The 25,201-nt window shown below is 44.1% G+C and overlaps 2 protein-coding genes and 1 long non-coding RNA gene across 7 annotated transcripts in view; 2 read left to right on the top strand and 1 right to left on the bottom strand.

The window, feature by feature from the left end:
- The first annotated feature begins 207 nt into the window (after positions 1 to 207).
- Positions 208 to 14,432, top strand: TSGA13 (testis specific 13). Of its 4 annotated transcripts, none has more exons than XM_060633165.2 (8): positions 208 to 314; positions 1,452 to 1,622; positions 3,650 to 3,728; positions 5,861 to 5,932; positions 6,844 to 7,050; positions 11,722 to 11,861; positions 12,402 to 12,529; positions 14,158 to 14,432. In XM_060633165.2, exons 2-8 carry the CDS (start codon positions 1,600 to 1,602, stop codon positions 14,325 to 14,327), a joined length of 819 nt encoding a protein of 272 aa, XP_060489148.1. In that variant the 5' UTR covers positions 208 to 314; positions 1,452 to 1,599; the 3' UTR covers positions 14,328 to 14,432. The 4 variants fall into 4 exon arrangements, with proteins under 4 accessions (XP_060489148.1, XP_060489152.1, XP_060489147.1 ...); XM_060633169.2 differs by having other exon boundaries at positions 209 to 499; positions 14,161 to 14,432; XM_060633164.3 differs by having other exon boundaries at positions 210 to 499.
- On the bottom strand, positions 2,973 to 10,810 carry LOC132679530 (uncharacterized). Of its 2 annotated transcripts, XR_009610199.3 has the most exons (5): positions 10,723 to 10,810; positions 9,503 to 9,713; positions 5,650 to 5,778; positions 4,877 to 5,513; positions 2,973 to 3,054 (listed from the first exon to the last, which is right to left on the bottom strand). It is a non-coding gene; the product is annotated as an uncharacterized LOC132679530 (long non-coding RNA). The 2 variants fall into 2 exon arrangements; XR_009610198.3 differs by lacking the exon at positions 2,973 to 3,054 and having other exon boundaries at positions 4,776 to 5,513.
- Positions 14,433 to 14,668: 236 nt separating the features above from the next.
- The window catches only part of COPG2 (coat protein complex I subunit gamma 2), a 115,369-nt gene continuing 104,836 nt past the window's right edge, over positions 14,669 to 25,201 (top strand). The window contains exons 1-4 of the mRNA XM_060633159.2: positions 14,669 to 14,798; positions 15,952 to 16,004; positions 16,793 to 16,873; positions 20,119 to 20,190. Of these exons, the coding sequence (XP_060489142.1) occupies positions 14,762 to 14,798; positions 15,952 to 16,004; positions 16,793 to 16,873; positions 20,119 to 20,190 (243 nt within the window). The 5' untranslated portion in view covers positions 14,669 to 14,761. The remainder of the gene's footprint in view (positions 14,799 to 15,951; positions 16,005 to 16,792; positions 16,874 to 20,118; positions 20,191 to 25,201) is intronic.

The following is a 25,201-nucleotide window of genomic DNA, read 5'->3' as shown; positions in this document are numbered from 1 at the left end:
CTCTCTCAAAATAAGTAAATAAACATTAAGAAAAAATAAAGTAGAAGTTAAGATATGGTGACAAGGTCAGTGTATGTACAGGGAAGTCACAGGTTGAAAAAAAACAAATTGGAGCAGATCGGTGCAGATTTTGTTGAAGCCTTTGTGCTCACTCCAACACAGAACACCTGAGCATTCTAGATTGCCTGTTCATCACAAATTCCTGTGTCTCCTCCAGAATCAAGAAAAGAATAAAACACTTTCAAAACGGAAGTTTTCAGTGCCAAGGAATCTCTCCTTCCTCAATGAACTAAGGTCTCCTGATGTCCTTCAAGGTATTATACACCAGATCTTTCCATTTTTAGTCTGGGTGTCATTTTTGTGTTTGTGTGATTTTGGTTTTTTCCACCCTGCGTTGCAGAAAAGCAACCCAAGATTTGTACCTTCCAGTTGGGTGGCTTCTTTTTATTTTAGTTTCAGTATCCGCGTGAATTGGACTCATGATTCCAGTAAATTAAAGGTGAGAAAAGGGTGAAAACCTCATTAGTCTATTACCCTTGAGGGAACTTTCAGAGTTTAGCTCAGTCTAGTCATAAACTCTAGACAATTGTCTTTAGGGTTTATGTCTAGACAACCAAACTAGGTATAAACCTTAAATAATCACTTATCGACATTCTCAACACTAAGGCAGATCTTTCCTCCAAACCCATGGGCTTGATAGGAGCTTGGGCTGAAAGACCTTATCAAAGTTCCTCCTTCATTACCAAGACCCCCATGATTTGATCCCACCCGACCTATCCACTTTTAGGTCTTGCTACTTAAAACAACAACGACAAATACCTTCCAGTCAGGTGACTTCACCCACCATCTTATAAGGCCCAGCTCAAGCTCCACATCCTTTGGGAAACATCCCCGTGAGCCTCACTGACCTCTCTTCTCGAAATAGTGGCTTGTCCACCGTCAACTTTTATCTTCCATTTTAAATTGTTCATATCAAAGAAATATAGCAACTTCCTGCCACCCCCTCCCACACCAACATATACACACCCTTTCCCTGGTTTTATAGACCTAACCTATGAGAGGGTGGTTGTATTGAAAGGGGATGTAAATTAAAGCATGGCTGCTCTCCAACTCTCTCCCACGACTAACCCGTGAATGGATTTTACTTCAGGTCTTTATGTAGGAAAATTCTTCGCGCTGTCAAAAGGAATTAGAATATTATCTTTAAATCATTTGGTTAACTCTCTCCACTTTTACAAATGAGGAAATTAAGGCCCCGAGAGGTGAAATGACTCACCTAATGTACTAGCATGTATTTGTCCTTTCTATTTCACACTTAACAGTCACTTCCTCCCCCCACCCACCCCTTCCACTCCGCCGTTTACCACCTAAGTTCTTGAGGACAAAAGTCATCATGTCTTGTGCATTCTCTGCATTCACAACAACACCTACCAGCCTTGTTTCCAAAACAGGATCAAGAACGGGGCTGGACACACAGTGTGTGCTAAGGAAGAAATGGATTGAATTGAGCCCCTACAGAACCTGGACTCTTTGGAGACACTGACTTTGGCCTCTGGGTGAATACTTGCCTTGGATTGACCCACTTAGCAGTGAACAGCGATGGGCCAAAAGAGACAAACCAAGTGTGTACTTTTCTTTGCCCAACTAATTTATAAGGACGATTTTATGCAAGCATTTGTTGTAGTCCCTATCACTCTGAACAGTACTAGTCACAGAGTAGACTCATTAAAAATGTTTTAGGGGCACCTGGGTGGCTCAGCCGGTTAAGCGTCCAGCTCTTGATGTCGGCTTAGGGCATGAGCTCACAGTTTGTGAGATTAAGCCCTGCATCGGGCTCTGCACTGACAGCACGCAGTCTGCTTGGAATTTTCTGTCTCCATCTCTCTCTGCCCTTCCCCTGCTCTCTCTCTCTCTCTCTCAAAATAAAAAAATGAACATTAAAAAATATTTTAATTGACTGACCGTCCTGAGATCAAAAACCGGATCTTGGTCTGTGTTTCGTGCAGCAATGAGAATAGAGTTGTCAAAAGTAAAGCACCAGACTGTCCTTGGTGGACACTGCTGGGCTGTAGGAGAATTTCCCCCACAGCTCTATGCCTTAAATTGGCATAAAGAGTATCTGGGATCCTGTGCTGCCTTTGAGATAATAGAGAATCATTTTTTAAAAGTGCTACAATAAAGATTACAGTATATTATTATTAGATGACTTAAGATAGTAGGACACATAAAAAAGGTACCACCTTTAAGATGTTAAGTGGGGGATGAATTTATTTTGGTCTAGCCACAATGTGTCACCTGCTCCCCTTGAGACTATTTTTAAGACGTCTGGCCTGAGTTAAGGATGGAGTTGGTAGCCAGCGACAGGTGGAAGTGAGCCATGCTTGGATGGGACTTGATACTGGATTGGGGATGATTCTTACCATCCTACAGCAGTGGACCCGCCAACTACGTAGCTTGGCTATTTCTGTTTTTCTTAGTTTGGTCCTTACACGGCCACCCTCGTTTTTATTTATTTTTATTTTTTTATTAAAAAAATTTTTTTAAATGTTTTTATTTATTTTTGAGACAGAGAGAGACAGAGCATGAGCAGGGGAGGGGCAGCGAGAGAGGGAGACACAGAATCGGAAGCAGGCTCCAGGCTCTGAGCTGTCAGCACAGAGCCCGACGCGGGGCTCGAACTCACAAACCTCGAGATCATGACCTGAGCCGAAGTCGGACGCCTAACCGACTGAGCCACCCAGGCGCCCCTGCCACCCTCATTTTTAGAGGAGAGAGGTCTACTTCAGGTAGTCCCAGGCTTCTATTTAATGTAAGCTAGTTAATACCCGAACAGGAATTATCTCCAAGGAGGAAGCAGGCCATTTATTTTAATCCTTAACCCAGTCTTACTGATGAGCATCTTTCCCTATGTTCAGGCAGTAAATGGGTTTAAGTGGAATTAGTCATGGAATCTAAAATATGGAATCTAAAACACTTTATTACTAAATATTGCAACTTCTGCCTCCCTCCCTCTTCTCGCCAAAAGGAACTGGTATCTGGGCAGGGGATCTGAAACTAAGAGAAAACACAGAGTATGAGAATATTTGCCATTCATGATTTTTACCATCTTAGTTCTAGATAGAGAAACTTAGATGTGGTTAGGTACAAGAGGGAGCCAGTAATCCAAGCATAGTCATTCAGAATTGGAAATTTAGTTGTGAAGTTCCACTAATAATGTCCCTTTTCATGGAATCATTAGTTAATTATTGGCAAAGGTAGAGCCATTTCCCTGTGGAGAAGAGTAGGCAGGTAGGCATTCAAAATAGTAGGTCGTCTTGAAGGATATTATAAAGGTCCAGGTGCCCAAAAGAATGTCCTTAAGCTGTCTAACACCCTTATTTTCGAAGAATTCAACTTATCAGGTATCATCATATCTCCAAGAGGTCCCACTTGCTGAACTCACTGAACTGAAGTTTTGTTCCCCACCCCCCCACCCCCACCAGAATGCAGGCTGGATAATAACAAATCCTATACGTGCATATTCAATTAGTGACCACCCAAACTGGGCTCCTCTAAGTCGGGCTCCCAAACTTTGTTGAGGGAGATTGAGAATATGCCAAGGACCAGGCCTCTGAGTAAGCAAATACCATTGGATTTTCCGCTTTTTCAGGTTCCAAGATGCCGTATCAAGGACTCCAGGAACCAGCTCAGTTAAACTTGAGAAAGGGATAGGGGTTGATAACGATGAGGTAAGAAAGAGCCTTAGTAAATGTGTATGTATAGTCTTTCTTTGGAGTTACTCTGAGTACTTTGGAAGTGGGGTTCACAGACCTCCTGTTGAAGAGCAAGAAACGGTCAATGTTTGTACAGACAGCAAGGGTAATTTATCCTAATTTTATGAAAGGGAAACAGAGACATAGAAAAGAGACAGGGATGTATCCGCGACAAATCAGGGCTAGAAGCCAGGGACCATAAGCCTATCTTAGAAACCCTACTTAGCTAGGCTTAATGGCCACCTCTTGCAGCAAAACTCCATTGGATGGTTTGGTTGCTTCCCCAGGTTTTTCATATTCAAGTGAATTTTCCAGGCCAACTTTTATTTTACCAGCCACGATAGTACAATTCAACATAAAACTAAAAACATATTCCACTTGGGACACTCCCGTGGGCTTAGTCAACTGCCGTAGACTCATTTGGAGCTGAGATGCAACACTTCAGAAAAATTCAAGAGTGAAAACATTTTCCTTTGAGATTTCCCCCCCTAAAATTAATTTTTTTTTTTTTTTTTTTTTTTCAACATTTATTTATTTTTTGGGACAGAGAGAGACAGAGCATGAACGGGGGAGGGGCAGAGAGAGAGGGAGACACAGAATCGGAAACAGGCTCCAGGCTCTGAGCCATCAGCCCAGAGCCCGACGCGGGGCTCGAACTCACGGACCGCGAGATCGTGACCTGGCTGAAGTTGGACGCCCAACCGACTGCGCCACCCAGGCGCCCCCCCCCTAAAATTAATTTTTAAAAAAACCTACAAGAGAAAAGTCTTCACATCTTTCTCTCACGTTTTCCTGAGATTTCTGTGGTTCTGAATATATGTAGCATATCTGTGAAGTGGACTATTCCTAATATATCTTTGTTTTGAACAAAGGGATTTCAGTTTTCCAAAAATTAAATCATTGCATCTCTGGATTTATTGCTTCCCATTGTTCCTAATGGAATGCATGGCATGGCTCTGATAGGCCTCCTCCTAGTCCACATTCCCCCCCCCCCCAACCCCCACCCCTGGTCATTGCCAGCTTCTGGCATTTTCCTCTAGGAACACAACACCTTCCCCCATTGTATGGTTCTGTCCCATCTTTACACCTTCCCTCTTTTCCATTCACATCCACACTTTCCTCACCTCTCAGTGCATGTTCTGTTTCCTTTGCGCCCCACCTTACCATATCACCTCCTCGGGGGCATGGCAATCCTTGGAAATGTTGGTCCACACACAGGATTGTGACTCCTCCTCTTTTTCTGATTTCCGATTATGCCAAGCCCAAAGGAGGTAACTCAGCTTTCATTTCCTTCCGTCCTCATCCTTTTGACTCATCTGTGGATAAGTTAGGGCTGAGCTAGAGGCCAGGCAGCAACACCGGGGTCAGCGAAGGCGATGCAGAAGGCCCGGCGACTGTACGACCAGACGCGACACCCCAACAGTCTGTCCTTCACCAGCACGTCCACCAGACACGACCCTCCAACAGTCTGCCAATCACCAGCACGTCCACCAGCAGAGAAATGCAAAGCGGTGGACAAAAGCATGACCGACATTCAATTATTTTTTGCCATCACTTCTGGGAGAATCGTGTGCTGTCGAAATATTCAAAAAAAGCAAAATGCACCGTTGTTTCTCTCTTCCTCTGTATGTCTGCTTCCAGCTTGGCAGGCAGTGATCCCTAGGGCTCCCTTGCACCACAAGCCTTCGGTTGTTGCCCTTTTGTAACTTGCTTTTCTCCCGAGAGCGTGTCCTCCCTGTTGATTTTCACTAGATTTCACCCCTATAGAAATGGAAAAGGCAGAAGGAAGAGGTGCGATCCCTTGGAGTGATTTGTCCCCATCTGAACTTTAATGCTGCCCTTTACCCACTTCCCTCCCCCACAGCTTTATCTGACATTCATAATAAAGCAGGCCCACCTTTTCCACGTACAAGCTTCCCTGTCAGGATGCCTCGGAACGTAGCTCTCCTTGCTGTGGCCGAATCCCAGGATCCCAGGGTACAAAACTGGGAGGACTTCGTTCTTCTGACCGGTTTTTAGGGTCAGCCTAGGGTGAGGTGAGGTAAGGAACGGAATGCTGTTTAGGATAGGTGCAACTTGAAACTCCTGATCTCAATTATTGTCTCTAGATTTTTGATGCAGTCGGGCCTTCAAAATTTGTCCTGAAGAACCTTCAGGAATACACAGTCCATCCAAATATGGTAGGTGGAAAAAGCATTCATCCCCGCCAAGATCCTTAAGGGTTCAGCAGCAGGGCCACTGCTAGGGTATCCCAAATGCCTCCTGGTGCTGCCAGCTTCTGTGACCGCGCAGACTCCTGGGACAGGAAAGCAGGGCTGTCCTAGGACACCAGGCCTGTGGCAGTGCTGGGTTCGGTGATAGGGAGGGACGAGGGAGGAGGTGGGAAGGGGGTGTTGGCTGCAGCTGATCTTTTTTTTTAAGTGGAGAAAACCTATTTCTAATAGGAGGTATTCTATTCTCTCCCTCGCCAATCCTCTGCCTCCCTCCTAGGGATGGAAAAGCAAATTTAGCGGGACCGCCCCTTCCCCCATCACGTCTTAAATGACACGCAGTCTTTTGTGACTGCTTCTCCTTTATAAGGTCGTGCTTATTATGCATGTTAATGTGGTTGTGCCTGTGGAGAACTCTTGGTGGGTGGGGAGATGGAGAGAGGGGCTGTGTTGGTATCCCGGAACAAGGAAGGAGCTTTGGTGCCTGGCAATCTCTCCCTTTGCCTCAAACAGACTTGTAGAGAAGGCCACCTAGGTTTGACATGGAAGCTTCTGTTTGCCCCATTGTGTTGGGCACGACGTTACACTTTTTCAGAAGGACTAAGTCATCTTGCTCCTTTTATGTGGGAACCTTCCCTCCCATCTCACTTCCTCACCCCTTCGTCTATTTGTGGGGAATGTTCTGAGGGCAGAGAGGCACAGAGGGCTTCAGACGTTTTCTGTAAAACCAAGCAGATTTCTGTAAAATCTGCTTCAGAGCAGATTTGTCCGGCCCCTGTGCAGCGTCTGTCCCTCCCCCACAGAGGCTGAAGACTAGCCAATTGATTAATCTTCTCTTGATCTAATCCCTTTGTCTCTCTGGAAACCTCTGTGTTGCTCAGGCCCAGTACTATGAGCCTTTGAAGCCCACCGCCCTGCAGAAATTCCTGGCTCGAAACGGGAAAATCAGAAGCTTCACATTAAAAGTAACAGAGTATGATCAGGATAAGACCTTACTGATTATGACCAACAACCCACTTCCCTGCCCATTCGACCAGCAAGGAAAGAACATCGCACCCAAATACTTTCCCAAGGAATTGCTGCTCAAGGTAATGGCGCCTGGGGAAGCTTCCTGGCACCCTGAGGAAGGGCCCTGAGGAATCAGGAGGTGGCTTGAAGAAGGAATTAAGTTAACGTGGAAGATGGCGTCAGGAGCCATCTTCTTCCTTCTTCTGCCTTGCTGTGTATTGCACACACAAAATCTGGAGAGGCTCAGGACCAGAACTGCACAAGCTCGTGTCATGAAACTCCACTGTGTGGAGAAAAGAGGGTCCTAATTAGAAACTGTTCCTCCCTGGCCAAAGACATTTAGTTTGTAATTCCCCAAAGGTGAACTAGCCACTGGCTTTCGGGTTGAGGGCAAAGTGGCAAAGGATAAATCAGGAAACGAGGAACGAGGAACAGAAATAACTAAACGGGAGATGGGGAAAGGATTATGCTCTATACCCACGGCTTTGGGTGTCAGGAGAAGGGGAGAGGAACACAGCAGAGGATGTACCATCACAACAGCCAGACATTTGGGGCTCGGTTCTACACTGCAGAAGTTCACGTTCAATCCGGTAAACAGTTGCTGAACATATGCTAAACAAAGAACTAAGATATAAGGATGCTTTCAGGACAGTTTCTATCTTGAAGGAACTTGGAGACTAGTAGGAGAGACTGATCAATAAATGAGAAATAGAAAAGTTATTATAATATACCAGGATATATGGATAATACAAGAATATGCAAGATATAGAACTCACATAGAGATTAGTATCTTTGTCGGAGGAAAGGCAGTGATCCGGGAGGCTTTACAGAGGATATGATCCTTGGCAAAAGGACAGGAGAATACCCCCATCAGAGGGAAAGGCAGACACATGAAGACACAAGGAAGTGAGGAGCACTCATGGAGATGTAAGAGCGTAAATGGCAGGACATAAAAGGCACACTCAAATCGGCATTTTTAGAAAGACCGTTTTTTGGAGGAGAAAGTTGTGTTCATTGGGGAAGAGATACAAATCAGAAAGATTCATTGTGATGAAGCTAAGGGGAGAGATGCTGAAGAATTGAACTAAATTAATAGCCGAGGAAGTGAAGAAAATCAATTTAAAAGATATTTAGGAATCGGGATCTAAAAAAGATCTTGACAGCCTTGAGAGCAGGCCTAATATAACAAGAAGAAATTAAATAAAGTGAAAGTGCAAACAAAAGAATCTAATTATCACAGAAATTACCTGAGACAGACCCTTGTAATACCAAGTGGTGAATTTGAGGTTAGTATTTCCTTAGTTGCTAGAGGAATGGCGGTAAAAGATTCCTCTCCAAATGGGGGAGAAAATGCTAATATGCAATGATATATGCTGACTATGGGCTAATTAATTCATTGCCCATGGTCTCTTGAGTCTCAGAATTTGTGCCCTTTGGATGTAAACTCAGTGGTTACTTCTCATGGTGATGGGTAATGTACAGCAAGAAATGAACAAATGCCAGGCTAAGATTGTCCTGCTCAAGGTAGAGAAGGAAACACAAGACTATCATCTAACTTGATGCAAGACGAGCTTCCTTCCGACAGCTGGAACTTTGTGCAAATCACACGCAGGACCTGATCGTATTCATGAGCAAACTGTGCTACCAGTCAAATTGTATTAATAGAGTTAAGGCACCGATTGTCAAAGACTGACACCATGGTAGTTCTATGGACTGTCAGCAACAAGTTCAAGAAGAAGGATATGCCCATCTAGAATGCTCCTTTCATATCCATACTGCAACCCACCCCCCTTTCTCTTGCCAAACGAAAGTGACGGTCTTTGGTGAGCCAAAGATCATACACAGAAGAAGCATTCTTTTGCTATGCCCAGGCACGTGTATTAGAAGAGGGTGGGTTCCGGTAGGCAAGCTGAAGAACGGAGATGGCATGTCTGTAAGTGATTGCTATCCCCACAGTCCCTTCTAAGTGAAATGGCCCCACCATAGTCCATGAACAAAAGGATGCCCTGAGAGATCCTCTTTTGTGCAACTGGCTGGGGACCTGAGGTGGGGGCAGGAGGGCACCCGAGCCAGTGAATCAAAATTCATAGGCTGATCGGTGACCTGCGGTGTAAATTGGTACCCCCAAATGAAAACAAACAAAAATCCCCCAAAGCCAGAAGCCAAACCAACACCAAAACCAGCCAACCTACCAACGACCCAAATGCCCAGGCCAAACAGAGTCGTCCTTCCATGCCTCTGGGTCTGGAAAAGGGGAAGATCAAGGTGGTAAGAGTGAAAGCCGACGGGGCAGGTAGAGAGAGGCCAGAAAAAAATCAAACCAGGAGGAGGAGGGTAGTGCAGGGACCACGAAAGCAGAGGAGGGGCAGGCTGAAGTTACAGGGAAGTAGAAACAAACAAGCAGAAGCTACAGGGAGGAGAAAGATACAGGGTAAAGGTAGGGAGTGAACACAGAGAGAGGGGGAAGCAGACAGGAAGAAAGTAGGAGACAAGCTAATGATACGGGGCTAGAGACGAGCTACACAAACTCACGCTGTTGTAGTCCTTAGCTAGTGCTGTTTTGGATTCCAAATACTTTTCCGTTCCTGTTTTTTCTGCTGTGAGATCTAGCTCTGCAGAGTTTCTGCTCTTTTTGTGGCCAGATTGTTAGCTATGACTTCATTCCTAGGCACATGTGCTTTTTTAGAGTAAAATCTCTATTTGTTGAGGTAACGTGAACGGAAGTTCCTCCAACCTGGAAGAGCTTAAAGAGAACAAGTACAGCATTTAAAAGACATGGTTCAACAGGAAGTATTTTTTTTTTTAATTTTTTTTTTTTAACGTTTATTTTTGAGACAGAGAGAGACAGAGCATGAGCAGGGGAGGGGCAGAGAGGGAGACACAGAGTCAGAAGCAGGCTCCAGGCTCTGAGCCATCAGCCCAGAGCCTGACACGGGGCTTGAACTCACGGACCGCGAGATCGTGACCTGAGCCGAAGTCGGACGCTCAACTGACTGAGCCACCCAGGCGCCCTGGAAGTATTTTTTTTTAAAGAGGCTTTAAAATTCTATGAGAAGAAGCTCACTGTGTTGTCATTTAATCAGCCTAGTCATTCATTCGTTCTTTTGTTCATTCAACGAGTATTTATGGAGCACCTACTTTGTGCCAGGCACTGTTACGCGTAGTAGGGATACACCAGTGACTACCCCAAGGACTGCCTGAATGATGTTTAATTCTAGTGAGGTAGACAGACCATCAACACGCAAACAATCACACAGATACTATATAATGTGCTAAGTGCCATGACAAAGCAGGATAAGGGAATGAAGCACAATGAGCGTGAGAGGCAATTTTAGATGGTGTAGTTAGGCAAGGCTCCTGGAAGAGGTGATGACATTTGAATAGAGTCTTTAACAAGGTGATGGTCCCACGGTTGCTAGCATATTGTTTTCATTTCAGATTGTCACATATTAGAAAGAATATAAAGGGTTGCTTTCTCAAATGAGTTACGATGAGAAAAAGCAGAAGGAGAGGGAGCCCAAAGCCACATCGCATGAAAGAAAGTTCAAAATACTGGCAATGTTGAGCCTAAGAGAGGAGAATGAGCTTAGGAGGGACGTGATGGATCTCTTCAAATTCTTTAAAGACCCTGCAGAAGAGACATTGGATTTGTTCTGTTTGAGCTGCAGGGTCAAAGTTATAGGGAGATAGCTAACAGCTGAGCAAAGGTGAAACAGGTTGGGCTTTTAGGTGTAGGAAGATTGACCACTTACTTAGTATTAATATTGTGGAGGGGATTAGGGGGTCAGATGAATGGTTAGACTGGATGACCTTTAAGAGCTTTTCTGAAAGTCTTTGATTCTATGACCTTTAGTAATGATGAAATTATTACCTCACAAAACATCCCATTCTGTGACCTTTTCACTGCAGACAGAGAAGGGAATGTGAATGAGGCAGTCATCTTTGAGAAAGGAAGGTAGGGTCCCATGGATCTATCTCCCAATTTAGTACCAAATGCTTGGCTTCCTAAGCGATTCACTAATTGAATCCTTCTCAAAACTGGGTAAATTCCTCTGCTGTTCACTTCAAAGGGCCACTAGGCAAGTCCAGTCAATTACTTAGGAAACTGACCAAGCTTTGGACAAGTTTTTTGACAACAAAGCAAATAGGTACACCCGTTCCCACCTCCCGCACCCCCAGCCCTCATCTGTGGTTTACCTTTGCAGGGTTTCAGTTACCCACAATCAAATTGGGTATAATCTAATCAAGAGGGACTAATGCTAAGTCACAGTGCATACGCCATTCCCTCATTTCATCATGTAGGCATTTTACCTTCTCACATCATCACAGGAAGAAGTGTCAGTACAGTACGCTATTTTTAGAGAGACCACATTCACATAACCTTTGTTACATTATAATTATTCTATTTTATTGGTTGTTGCTATTAATCCCTCACTGTGCCTCATTTATACATTAAACATTATCATATGTATGTATAGGAAAAAAAGATAGTATATGTCTAGGGCTTGGTACCCTTCATGGTTTTCGGCATCCACTGGGGGTCTTGGAATGTATCTTCCATGGATAAGGGGGTCTAGTGTTTTAGCCCACTCAGGGAATGGCTTCCTCTTCTTTTGGTTTCAGTCCCCACTTCCCCTCTCTGGCAGGGTTTGTCGCATCCTTTTAGAGGAATTGAAGCTTAGTCCGGGAACTTAGTTCAGTCCCAAGGGTTCAGCTTCCTCCTTCACTGACCCTTCTTCCCTCTGCTGCAGGAAGGTTACCAGCACAACCCCCCTGAGAACTTCTGCCTACCCCTGATGTCTCAGAAAAAAAAGTTAAGATCTGAGCTGAAACCAACCTTTCCTGTGACCCTGTTGGCTGATCCTACATCCAAGCAAGAACAGTGGTTTAGGTGAATATTTTCCTTCCTCTCTTTTCCTTATTCATGCTGCTCTTTTCATCACAACTTAACAAAAACTTTTGATTGTAGGAAATATATATAACTGCATAATGATGAGACAGCTTCCCTACATGACCCCCAACCTCATTTAGACCCTAATGAGAGTTAATAATGCAAAACTAAGGTTTTTCACTAAGAATGATTTTCGAGAGTGACAAGAAGTACTCAAAGATCTCTGTGAGAAAAAGAACAAAATTTTCTCTTACGGCATATAAAGGGCTGCAGTTTAGGAACAAGGTGCTGTGAGATTTCATTTGAAATGAGTTATAGGAGCAGCCCACATCTAATTTGGGGAAGAGCTAAGAGATTCTGGAGTTCCTGCACAGGTTTACAATGCTAGGTTCTAGAAACTTCCTTTCCACGGAGCAATACTCCCACCAATGAACACCATCTAGTCACTGTCCTTTCTTCTCCCCCAGAATCTGATAAAGTAGTGACTGGTTCCATTAACCCCCTGCCCTAGGATCTACTAAATGAGCTTTCTTTGTGAAGGTTTTCCACCTCCAATGATTTCAAAAGTGACGGGCAGTATATGAAGGTCTGTGCTTTGCAGAAACAGAAAAAAATGTACCCTCAGCTCAACTTTGCTTCAGTCTGTGAAAGAGATATGAAGAAAGCCGGTAAGCTTCTTTCTTTCAAAGCAATGGCTTACAGATCTGAGATGTGGGCAGGAGGCACAAATTTTGGGGGAGAAGAGAAAAGGGCAAATCAACAAGTCTCGTGGAGGTTCTGGAGACTATTTTTTCTCATAGCATGGAAGCTAACAACTGTTAAGAGGCCCAGGTGGCACTAGGCTTTGGATCCCATATAAACCCTCAAATTTCAAGAAAGCTCTAGTGTGGTGTTTCCCAGACGACATCACCTACCACTCTAATAGTTTTGGCCATATTGATGTGTTATTTGCCCTTACTCATATAATGTTTTTCTTTAAAAGTTTTTTTTTGTTTGTTTGTTTGTTTATTTATTTATTTAGAGAGGGAACGAGGTTGGGAGGATGGGGGGGGGGGGGGAAGGGCAGAAAGAGGGAGAGAGTGAGAATCCCAAGCAGGCTCAGTGCTATTAGCACGGAGACTGAGACGGGGCTCGAACCCACGAACCATGAGATTACCACCCGAGCCGAAATTAAGAGTCGGATGCTCAAGTAACTGAACCACCCAGGCGCCCCTGTTTGTTTTTGTGTGTGTGTTCCTGTCCTAATACTACATCACTGACATCATGGGCTTGATATACTAGTTACATTTTTTTTTTCTGACATACACTTAGTCAAATTTATAATAATTAAAAATTAAAATGTAACTTGGGTAGATCATTAACAGGCAAGAACCTGTTAATGATCTACCCAATTTACATTTCTGAACAGAACACTTAATATCTCAGTCTGCAACAATTATTAGATTTCTGGCGACTTTACAGTTTCCCTCAAGAAAAGTGAGTACATACTTACTTTACCTAACAGTATCTGAAGAGCCCATTGTGGCGCTTTCCCTAAAGAAAGGGTCTGTGGAGTTGAAACAATGTCTCCACTTCAAGCAAAGGATACCGCCAGCCAGCCCTCCTTCTGCCAGTAGCCAATCACTTTCCTTGTTTACCAGGCATCCGAATAAAGATTACACAGAGAAGGTTTGGATGGGGCCTGATTAGGAGGCTGTCCAGGAGTTAGAGGACAGGGCCCGAATTAAGGCGATCGCAGTAGGAATAAGGAAGCCGAGTCAAGGGATATTTACAAGGCATAACGCATCCAAAAAGTGGGGAGGGATGGAAGCAAGAGGAGCCCGCCATGGAAGCTTCCAACAACAGGCAGACGTTAAAAGAGAATCTGGATAAAGTGATGACACTGAAACCAAAGGCAGTAACATTTTCTTAGTTACACTCTCAGGAGAACTGAAAACCACCTCCACTTTAGGAAAAGACTAAGAAGAGTATGAATACAAGTGAATGCACCTTAGTAAGAGTTACCTGGGTGTCCACATGGTTGCAGAAGGAATCATTTGAAAGGGGTGGGATGAAACAGGGAAGACTAAACACTGGCAGTGTTTTAAACTGGGTTTTGATGAAGGGAAGGAATCCAGAACTATAAATAAAGAAGGTTGGGCATGGTAGTCCGTGATCCGAACTTTACCCTCTCGCTAAGAGTAAAGACCAGCTTTCTGGTCCCTCCAAGTGGGTCTCTTTCTTGCCTCACATTGGGTGTCCTTCCAGATCCTCTGGATGTGCACATTCACTAAGGTGCCCTGTGCTTTGTTAACAGCAGTCGCCAAGTCAGGGAGTGACATGCCGACTTCCAAGATGATTTGGGAACCACTAACCCTTTCATCGCTCCTGGAAGAGAAACCCACCACAACTGTGCCAGGAGAGAACGCCTTCCGCAATGGAAGGGCCCAGCAGTGGATTATAAAAAACGCCACTGTCATCAAGTGAAAACAAATCCTCCAGGCCTCTCGCTTCGGTCTCCAGAGACTAAGGGGCCTGCGGAAGTCGCCATCCACGACGTGCCAACCAAATAAAATCGCATTCTGCCCGCTCCGGGCTTGGGTTGCCCTGTGGCTGGCTGGGTGGGCCGGGGCCAGCCCCAGCTCAGACCCGTGGCGGTAGGGGCCAGGACGCAGCCCCGGGGGCCCAGCGCCTGGCCCCGCCTCCGCCCGGCTGGGGGAGGAGGAGAGGGCGTGGCCGCGTCCCCAGGGGACAAGAGCGGCCGCGACAGCCGGGGAAGGGCGGGCCTTCTCCCCGAGTGACGGGACGGCGACCCAACCGGCTCCAGAGCACGGGGCCGGCCTTCCTGCAGCCTCTTCCGCTCGCCGGCTGCGGCGCCTGGGACGGTTGCGGTGGGTCTGGGCGCTGGGAAGTCGTCCAAGATGATTAAAAAATTCGACAAGAAGGACGAGGAGTCTGGTACGCGCTGGGCTTCTGACGCCCACCCTCCGCCGCGGGGGCCCCTTCCTCGCCCGCCGCCACCTGCTCTTGGGGGCCGCGGACCCGAAGGCGTGGGCGCCGGTGTGCCAGGGGGCCGGAGTTGGAGCCCGCTCCTCCCTCCGCCCGGCTCCGCTCTGCTGCAGCCGGGGGCCTGCCCCTAGCCCCTCCCCCGGGCGCCGGAGCCTCCCCTCGGGTCGCGCGCTCCCGCCCCGCGCCCGCGCGCCGCTTGGGCAGCTAGGCGGCCCCGCCCCCCGCTCCCGCCCCCTCCCCTGGGCGCAGCCCCTCGGAGCCGCCTCCGCCGCGCTCGCCTGGGGTGGGCTGCCCGCAGAGGAGGCGGACCCACGGCGCGTGGCGGAGGGAGTGGGTGCGCGCGTGGGCGAGGCGGGGGGGCGCTGGTAGGGGGAGGCCCAGAGTGGGTCTGGGCTCGATGGGACTTGTGTGTGTATGAACTTGGAGGCGCCTTGTACCTTCCAGTCTTCCCAGGGGGGTTAAGACTGCCCCCTGGTACATCGGTCGTTTAATGCTCCGGCATCCAAAAGTCAGTTGCGTTCTTGATAACCCGTCTTTGGTCCAGAGCAAATGGGGAAGATGTCAAGCCACCTAAAAACAACAACAACAAAAAAACCCCAATCCCCAAACCCAAAGCCCTCAATGTTTGGTGCTCTCCCGTGGTGTGGTAGACGTTTGGGTTAGTAAATCTCCACGGCCCCTTTCAGCTTTGTAGGATTCCTTGCTAAACTCTTTTCTGCCTGGCAGAAATTGTTGGAAACACCAAAGATAGTGCCTGCCTTTAGGGAAATCCAAAGGGCCCTACCGCAATCTCATTAATCTTAGCCGTGTGCACATGACATATACTTGTAACATTCACGTAAAAAGAGGACAGGGAAAGAAGACACTCGTTTTGGGCAGAGTTCCTGCAAAACAGAAGTACGAGATCTTATAAGGATAGCAATGACAGCTAGTACCAGGATCAAAATGATTTTATTCAGTTTATATGCATAATAGTAATGGTTGTCACTGTGATACCCAAATGGTCACTTCACTTAGGTGAGATACCCCAAGCAGTCAATACCCTTCTGTAGATAAGTTTGTCTAGGACAGCTGTTAAAGACATTTTTTGTTTATGATATAGGTAGTGGCTCCAATCCTTTTCGGCATCTGGAGAAGAGTGCTGTCTTACAGGAGGTATGACTTGGAACTGTATTGTGTGTGTGTGTGTGTTTTTAAGTTATTTATTTTTGAGGGAGAGATAATATATATAGAGAGAGAGAGCACCAGCGGGGGAAGGGCAGAGAGAGAGAGGAGGACAGAGACTCCGAAGTGGGCTCAGTGCTGACAGCAGAGAACCCCATGGGGGACTCAAATTCACAGACCCTGAGATCATGACCTGAGCCGGCACCCTGTGTTCTTTCTTTTCTATTCCATTTTAGATGGTGGGCAGAGAGCTGCTTGAATACTATGATCAAAATTAAGAATTGAAGAATATAATAGCTGTGTTCAGAGAATATAGACTTGAGGGGAAAGGAAGAGGGGTTACTTAATCAGAAGCCGGTCTAGAATTTATAGAAATGCAAAATCATGTAGACTCTGCTACGTGGTGATAATTTTAAATACAAGGCTAAAGAGGTGTTTAGTGTAAGGTTACTGAAGGAAGTTGTGGACATTAATTGTTTTCAAATGGTGTAGATAAATACTGTGATTCTTACTTAACACATAAAGCCCATAAAATTGACGGACTAGATCGAAGGGAAGGAGTTAGTGTAGGTAGAAAGTCAAGGCCATATCTAATCATGTATCATATAGTATGATGAATTGAAAACTGTAAACAACATTATTTGGATATTGTGATTAAAATATGTTTATTTTATGTTTATTAGACTATGTCTGTTTGATTACAGTTGATTTTTTGCAATCCGTGATAGAAATCTGTGATAGAAAATATACTAGTGTAACAATGCTTTTTGTCCCCATAGGCTCGTATATTCAATGAAACACCCATCAATCCAAGAAGATGTTTACATATTCTTACAAAGATTCTTTACTTACTGAACCAGGTAGACTATTTTGATTTTCTTCAGATTTGTTTCCTGGAATAACATGCAGTGAAGCACTTTCTGGAAAGTATCGTTATTTATTTTTTTAAATTCACTTAATTTAAAAGTCTGCAGTGTTTGATTAAGGTAATGATATGTAAAACTTCTTGAGGACAAGGATTATGACATACGTCTGTTTTATTCATGAGGTTCCAGACCAGCCAAGCACATGGTAGATTCTCAACATCAATTTGAATTTAACAAGCATTAGTTCATGTTAAAGCGTGTTGTTTAGATTTGTTCAGAGGTCTTTGTGTCCCCCCAAAAATGTAGTACAAAATCTTCGACAAATTCCAAATAGACATTTTACCTTTTTTTGAGGGGGAGGAATATAATAGTGATGTTTTTCAAGCTTTGATTTTAATAGATTTTATTTATTATCCCTGCCGTACCATGGCAAGCAGAATGATTCTGAGTTTAACCATTTCGTGCCTTAATGTCCTTTTCTATAAATGGTGATTATGATAGTACCTGTTTTATAAAGTCGTAATGATTCAATGAGGTAATGAGTGTAAAGCATTGCGAATGGTCCTGGACACATACATTCAGGAATAGTTTTCATTCGGTCGTTCAGCAAATATTTGTAATACACCTGCTGACTCCTATGCTGCTTTAGGCACTGGGGATGTAACAGAGGAAACCAACAAAAGTATTTGCTGTGATGGAACATAGATTCTGTTTGCTGTTATTGTTATTAATTTTGTTTTTTCTTGTGCTTTGGTTTGTTTTGCTTCAGACTAAAAAAGTGTCATGAAATGTCTAGGAGCTTAGAAAATGTGATTTTGTTTCTTAGATTCACACACACACACACACACACACACACACACACACACACACAGACTTCCAGTGGTTTACATATGGTGGTAAGGAGACTATGGTTTCCAATTTGAATTCCATGAGAATATCTTTTACTTTTACTGTATTTCATGACTGAAGGCCTCATTCAGAGACTTAATGATTTGTAATTTGCAAATGGAGATTGAGCATCGAGTGCATACTTTTACATAAAATACATTCCTACACAAACATCCTATCCCTCCGTGGTACCATATTAGAAACATTTAAAGCCAAGTCTGTTTGATTTAATTTTTTGTAGCACACATTGTGTCCTTGACTAAATCCATTATATAAGCAGAGTTTCTTTCTTTCTTTCTTTTTTTTTTTTTTTAAAGTTTATTTATTTTTGACAGAGTGTGAGCTGGGGAGGGACAGAGAGAGTGAGACACAGAATCTGAAGCAGGCTCCAGGCTCCCAGCTGTCAGCACAGAGCCCGATGCGGGCTTGAACCTATGAACTTGAATTCATGACCTGAGTTGAAGTCGGATGCTTAACTGACTGAGCCACCCACGCGCCCCTATAAGCAGAGTTTCCAGTAGATGAAGTTGATGCAGAGTAGCATGTACTTTTTTTAATTTTTTATTTATCTTTTAATGTTTATTTATTTTTGAGAGAGAGAGAGAGAGAGGGAGAGAGAGGGAGAGAGAGAGAGACAGAGTACGAGTGGGGGAGGAGCAGAGAGAGAGGGAGACGGAATCCGAAGCAGGTTCCAGGCTCTCAGCTGTCAGCACAGAGCCCACATAGGGCTTGAACTCACAAACGGCAAGATCATGACCTGAGCCGAAGCAGGATGCTTAACCGACTGAGCCACCCAGGTGCCCCAAGTAGCATATACTTTTATATTGGCCAATGCCTCTTTGCTGAGCAACTCATGTTGAAACATTTAATTATGTTGATAAGGAAATTACCAGTATAATATGATAAACACAGTCAACTACGGAAACAGGTTTGGGAGCCTTAGTTTAATCTTTTGTCTAGTTGTTGGTAATGCTTTATGGAAAAATACTTCTAAATGTCTACCGCAGTTGGCCTATTCATATATTCTAAATTTCAAGTCAAAAAGTAGGGACTTCGGGCCTGTTGATAGGACTGAAAAGTGCATGGACTTGTGTGTATTCCCTACATATTTATGAAAGAAAGAGGGGGAAATCTGTCGTTGGTGAGCAAGTTGGGTACTCTGATTTAAATGATTGTAGGGGCACCTGGGTGGCTGAGTGTCCCAGTTTGGCTCAGGTCATGATCTTGTGGTTCATAGGTTTGAGCCCCACATCAGGTTCTGTGCTGACAGCTCAGAGGCTGGAACCTGCCTCGGATTTTAGAAGCAGGTTCCAGCCTCCCTCTCTCTCTGCCCCTCCTCCCCTTGTGCTCTGTTTCTCTCTCTCTCAAAAATACACATTTAAAAAATAAATAAAAATAAATGATTGTAAATTCTTATACTTTGTCCTTCATCCTAAACTTTTAAAGTTTTTCATCAGAATCTGTTTATTCTTATAAACTCTTATTCTTGTAAGTAACAAATAGATTGAAGTGATTGAGTCTAATGCCTTATATAGGATTTCTTTTAATGAAATTAAATATTGAAATGGTCATGTTTTAGGCGGTCTATAATCTGGAATTTTTGACTGTGAGTGAAACAGGTTATCTAGCATCTTGTGCCTTAAAAAAAATGTTGTTCCCAGGCCAGCAGCATTTGCATCACCGGGAGCTAGTTAGAAATGCAAAATTTCAGGCTTCACCCAGAGCCACTGAATCAGATTCTGCGTTTTGGCAAGCTCCTCAGATGATTTATGAAGCGCAGTAAAGTTCTGATGCAAAGCATCATCCAAAGGCTTACTTTCATATAACTAATCTGGTTCCTGCCCTTTCAGTTGGTCCCTTTTTGCCATGTTTTCTAGGATTCCTAATATGTAGTTCTTTACAATTTAATATTTATTATGCTCTTATAATATGTCAGGCTTTGTGCTGGGCATTGGATTATGGAAATGGAAAAGGTGTGATCTCTGCTTGTAGGTGGTGTAGTAATAACATGCCATTCTGATTAGAAACTCAATTTGCTATTATTTTCTACCTCCTTGTAAATTGCAGTTCTCTAGGGAAATTAAAATAGTTCCTGCTAAAAGGTTAGAGACTACTATTCCAGAACTTTTATAGCATGGCTTGTGATACTAAATTATTTTAAATAAGGAGTGGGCAAAATGGCCATGCACGTTTATAAATTGAAAGCTAGAAAAACAGCGTAGAGGCAGAATGTTTACAAAGAGATTTTCTTCCCGAGTTCTAAGAGACTTTTGCAGAAATAAAGAGAAATAAAGAGAAAATCCTTAGTATACTTTATTTAAGTGTAAGAAATTGTTTTAAATTTTCCTTAGGGTGAGCACTTTGGAACTATGGAAGCCACAGAAGCCTTCTTTGCAATGACTCGGTTGTTTCAGTCTAACGATGTAAGTCTTTTTATTTTATTCTTTTCGGCTGGAAAAACTCCTTTTATTCTTTTTCCTGGGGGAGCTTCGAATGGTCTAACTTGGGAAAGGTTGCTTGCAATATTTAACATTACTTAAAAATTATTTATCTTCATCAAATTTTTCAATGTTCATTAAAGGCCACGTGAGTATGAGAGATGGATAGAATATAGCATAAAGCCATCCCCTCCCCCACCCCACATCTATCATACAGTCATGAAAGCCATTCCCATCCAGCTTGTGGCACGCCACGGCGAAAGTGGACTGGTGTGGAAGTCAGTGGACGTAGCTACCACCTCTCTAAGTTCATAGTCAAGTTTCTGGTGAGCCTGGGGTTGCCGTTGGTCAGCGGGTCGGGCAGGGAAGAAGATGAGCCGGATGCACAGTGGGGAAGAGGACATGGGGAGGGAAAAAGAAGAGTAAGGACAAAGTAAAGCTCCCGGCACCTCAGCGTTTGTGTTTCTGCCGTAAGCCACCCCGACTCCCAGAGCATGATGGCCACAGCTTTACTTCCGTCTTCTAAATGTGGTGCGTATTTCTCTTTTGCCTGGCTCTAGCTCAGAACCTGCAGAGAAGGGAGTCTGGGGAGATCTATTTCCCACCTTTGTGGTGACATAAATTGTCCCAATCTTGCAGTGTTTTGGTATGTTTTGCATATCTTTCCAGGCCACGTTTTGTGCCCAACCCCCAGAAACTTGCAGGATGTGAGTGTGGTTAAGTGTCTGGGTAATGATAAGTTTCGGGAGGAGGTGACTCCTTACGAACAGCAGCAGTCCCTTGTCAGGCAACTGTCTCAGTTGAGGCTTGTTACACACTCTTCAGGCAAAGGGAGACTCCTTTCCTCAGACAGAATAAAGAGCTGCTACTTGCCCAGGAGGCCTGGGGAGTTTAGGCTCAGCTTTCTCAGAATCTGCCCGTATGTCCCCATCCCAGTTCCCAGGGTCCCACTCCTTCCTGATCAAAGTCTTCCCTTTAACCTAAGATTCCCTGCAGGGTGGGTATTGATTTTGCATTATAACTCGGCCACACAGAGGATTTGCTTTTCAGAATTCTTGGCCCTGTGTCCACATGACACAGGCTTTCTATCAAGGCATTCTAGAAAATTTCTAGTCCCTCACCTAGACTTTGAGCAGTGAATTTAAAACTCTGGACTCATTTCTTTGACCAAGTTCTCCGGCGTCCTTAGAAGCAACTAACCCATTATAAGAACCCATGTTTACAATACATTCCATGGCAGCCACTACTGGGTTACCCAAGCCTTATCTTCTATAGGTCCTTGAATCTGCTTCTCCAGGTCATGATTTAAGTACTTTGGCCCCTGCATGCCCTGGACTATGAGTATCCCCTTTACAACTGGAAATGGGGCCATTCATGCCTTTTATCAAATCAGAGAAGCGATTTCAGATTTCTATTGTTAAGGTCCCGTTTCCCTGTAATCACTTCCTATACCAGAAATTTGGGGCGAATTCAATCAGGGAAGCAGAACCGTCATGATTACCGTAGAATTATGTAGTAGTGGAGTTAGACTAGAAAGCTCGGCATTTCAGGCTGCCGGAGGAGGGCCGTGGAGAGGGACTGGTGTAACAATTGTGGAAGGCTGCTGCCTCTTCGTCGCTCTGTGAATTTGTCGTGCAGGTGTCTGGTGGTGAATTTGCTCAGAGGGCTGGCCGTTGGGAGGGAGAGCTGGACATAGAGCAGAGAAGAGGGTGCAGGGCAGGGAAGAAACAGGAGGAGGACAAACTCGAAGCCTCTGGCACAGAGGTTGTATTAAGCAAAGAAGGCATCCGGGCCCCTGGGTGGCTCAGTCTGTTAAGTGTCCGACTCTCGATTTCGCCTCAGGTCATGATCTTGCTGTCAGGAAATCGAGCCCCGCTTGGGGCTCTGTGCTGATGGTGCAGAGCCTGCTTGGGATTCTTTCTCTCTCAAAAAAAAAAAAAAAAAAAAAAAAGAAGGCATGAAATAATTTTCTAGGAAATGGAATGGGGAAATGCAGGTTGTTAGAGAGTATGAATGGCCCCTTGGAGTTAGTGGTCATGAATTGAACGTATTACTTGGTGGCACGGTGAGTGTTTTTCCCCAGCTGCATGCTTCAGGATGTGGCATAGAGCAGTTGGAGATTGGATTCAATCAAGGTTAGGGTTTTTGCCAGGTTAGTAAACGGGGGGAAGAGCAAGGAAGTTGAGTAATTGAACTATTAACTGTGGGATCTGGTTAGGAAGCAAGGACACGGGCTGACTGGAACAGTGAGAAGTTGATCGGATCGATGGGATCGTAGGTCATGAGGAAGTGAAAGGGTTGTTGGAGTCCAGAGCGGCGGCTGGGGAGTAAGTTGCTTAGAAATGAAATTGTGATGGGGGATACTGTTATACTGGTGGGGGCAACAGTGCAAGTGGGTGATTGCAAAAGGAAGGAAGGATCGGTGGAGACGCGGCCAATTCTACCGAGTAGTTAGCTTTAGAAGTATTGTCTGCATGGATATTAAAGTCACCTGCCATTATTACTGGGCTAATATTGGAGATTGTGGTGGCGAACATGGTACTAATATTTTTTTTTTTTAAAAATAAGGCAAGTACCCGGAGGTCTATTTATGCAACCGGGAGTGGTGACAGGTGATGCCGTCTAAAGGCATAAGCTTTACAGCCGGAGATTTTTAGGGCAGAACAAGGTACAGCGGAAGAAGGCAGTGTAGAGATTTTCAGCAGGCGGTGAGCTTCCCCACCTGTAGGTCTGGTGGATGAGGGTTAAAGGAGAGACGCCAGCCGCTATTTGGGAGGGCTGCAGGGGATGCTTAGGGAGGAGCCAGCTTTCAGTTAGAGGCAAGATGGGGGTGTTCAGAGAAGAGTTAAGGATATAAGTGATGATGAAAGTGCCAGAGAGCCTGATGGAGGGTTTGGGATTTGAGAAGGATGGAAGACAGAGTCCCATTAGGCGCTGTTCCCAGCTGCATGGGGATAAGTTTCCAGGTGACAAATAGTGGCCCGGATATTTTAGGCTTTTTGTAGTGACCGAGGTACCTAACAACGTATAGCATGCTGTGATTCATTTTGATGGTCCCTTAGGCAGAACGTGGGATTGAGGTTTTTTTGGGGGGAGGAAGGAGAGGTGGAGAATTTGCTGGCAGCATGTGGGGCTTCTTCGTTTTCCAGCCTTCCTTTACCAGAGGGTCATTACTCTCTTGAGATTGGTAACTTCCTATCAATGTTTGTATATATGTAGTACATACGTTTGTTTGTATGCATAATCTATACTTAATATTTTTGTGCGTTTCAAAATATAAGTGATCATATTATTATTGCTGGTTTCAAAATTAATAGTTTTGAGATCTACCTTCGTGCTACACATACATCTACTTTATTTATTTTCACTGCTGCATGTAATCCCAGTGTGTTAATATACAGTATTTCTATTTATTTATTCATTCTCCCCTTGGTAGATAATAGTTGCTTCCCCCTTTTTGCTATTCCAAATGATATTATACATAATGTTTATGTACATGTCTTGTGCACATGGTGAGAATTTTTCTGGGGTAGATACCTACTCGTGGCATTTCTAGATAATGCTAGTTATTTGATCTTATCAAATTGATCTTTAAACTGATCTTGTATGAATAATTTATATAGACGTTGCTTCAAATCCTTAAACCTGTTCCTGACAATTTATTATCAGATCTAAATATTTGACATTCAGAAGAATGTGAAATGGCATCTCTTTGTGGTTTTAATTTGCATTTTCATGATCATTGCTGAAATTGAGACTCTTCCTATGTTTAGTGGCCATTTTACTTTCCTCCTCTGTGAATTGCCTATTCATATTCTTTGCGTATTTATATTCCCCTTATTGACTTACAGGAAATGTTTCTTGTTTTAGTATTTAAAATACAGCTTTACTGAGTATAACTTACATATTATAAAATTCACCAGGGCACCTGGGTGGCTCAGTTGGTTAAGCGTTTGATTCTTGATTTCAGCTCAGGTCATGATCTCGCGGTTCACGAGTTCGAGCTCCGCATCGGGCTCTGTGCTGACCGTGCAGAGCCTGCTTGGAATTCTCTCTCCCTCTTTCTCTTTCCCCACCACCCCACTCATTCTCTCTCTCTCTCTCTCTCTCTCTCTCTCTCTCTCTCAAAAGAAATAAACTTAAAAAAGTAAAAAAAAAAAAAAAAAAAAATTCACCAGTTTTTAGTGTACAGGTCAGTGAGTTCTGACCAGTGTGTGCACGATACAGAAACTCCATCCCCCCAGAATGTGCCCCCACATCGCTTCGTTGTCTGTGTCCTTCCTCGACCCCTAGCATCTAAGAAGTCAGCGATCTACTCTCTGACAACGTGGTTGCGTTTTCTAGAATTTTCTAGAATTTCACTTAAATTTAATCGTATAACATATAGCCTTTTTATGACTTTTATGTCTTGTTTCTTTCTCTTAGTTTATGGCCTTTGAGATTGACTCAAGTTTTTGTGTGTGTTGGTGGTTTTTCACTTTTACCACTGAGTACTATTCTACCGTATGGTGGTGGTCTTGTTTCCTTATCCATTCACAGGTAAATGGATATTTGGGTTGTTTCCAGTTGATGGATATTATGAACAAAGCCACCAAAAGTAAATATTCAAGTACAAGTCTTTGTGTGGACCTACCGTCCTTTTCTTTGCTTGGCACCCAGAAGTGACATTGTTGGATGTGCATTTCCTTAATGACAACTGCATTAAGCAGATGTATGCTTATTTGCTTTCTGTGTATCTTCTTTGGTGAAGAAGTGTCTGTTCAAATCTTTTACTCTTTAAAAAGAAATCATGTCGTTTGTCTTCTTATTGAGTTGGAAGCTTTCTTTATATTTTCTGGATACAAGACCTTTATCAGAGAGGTGTTTTGTAAATATTTCCTCCCAGTGTGTGGCTGGCGTTTTCATTCATTTATACTGTTGTCTTCTCCATTAAAAAAAAAAAAAAGTATAATTTTCGTAGATTCACCCTTTACAGAGTATAGTTTTATGAATTTTG

The sequence above is a fragment of the Panthera onca genome, chromosome A2 (assembly GCF_046562875.1).
Source record: "Panthera onca isolate mPanOnc1 chromosome A2, mPanOnc1 haplotype 2, whole genome shotgun sequence".
Taxonomy (NCBI): Eukaryota; Metazoa; Chordata; class Mammalia; order Carnivora; family Felidae; genus Panthera; species Panthera onca.
The sequence above is the reverse complement of the archived record's forward strand: the minus strand, read 5'-3'. Positions and strand labels throughout refer to the sequence as shown.

Bases quoted from the DNA above. Each gene is read 5' to 3' on its own strand.
- TSGA13 (XM_060633165.2), top strand. From the start codon at position 1,600: ATGGGCCAAAAGAGACAAACCAA. The intron at 1,623-3,649 runs GTGTGTACTTTT...CCGCTTTTTCAG, and splicing joins GGCCAAAAGAGACAAACCAA to GTTCCAAGATGCCGTATCAA. The intron at 3,729-5,860 runs GTAAGAAAGAGC...TATTGTCTCTAG, and splicing joins TAGGGGTTGATAACGATGAG to ATTTTTGATGCAGTCGGGCC.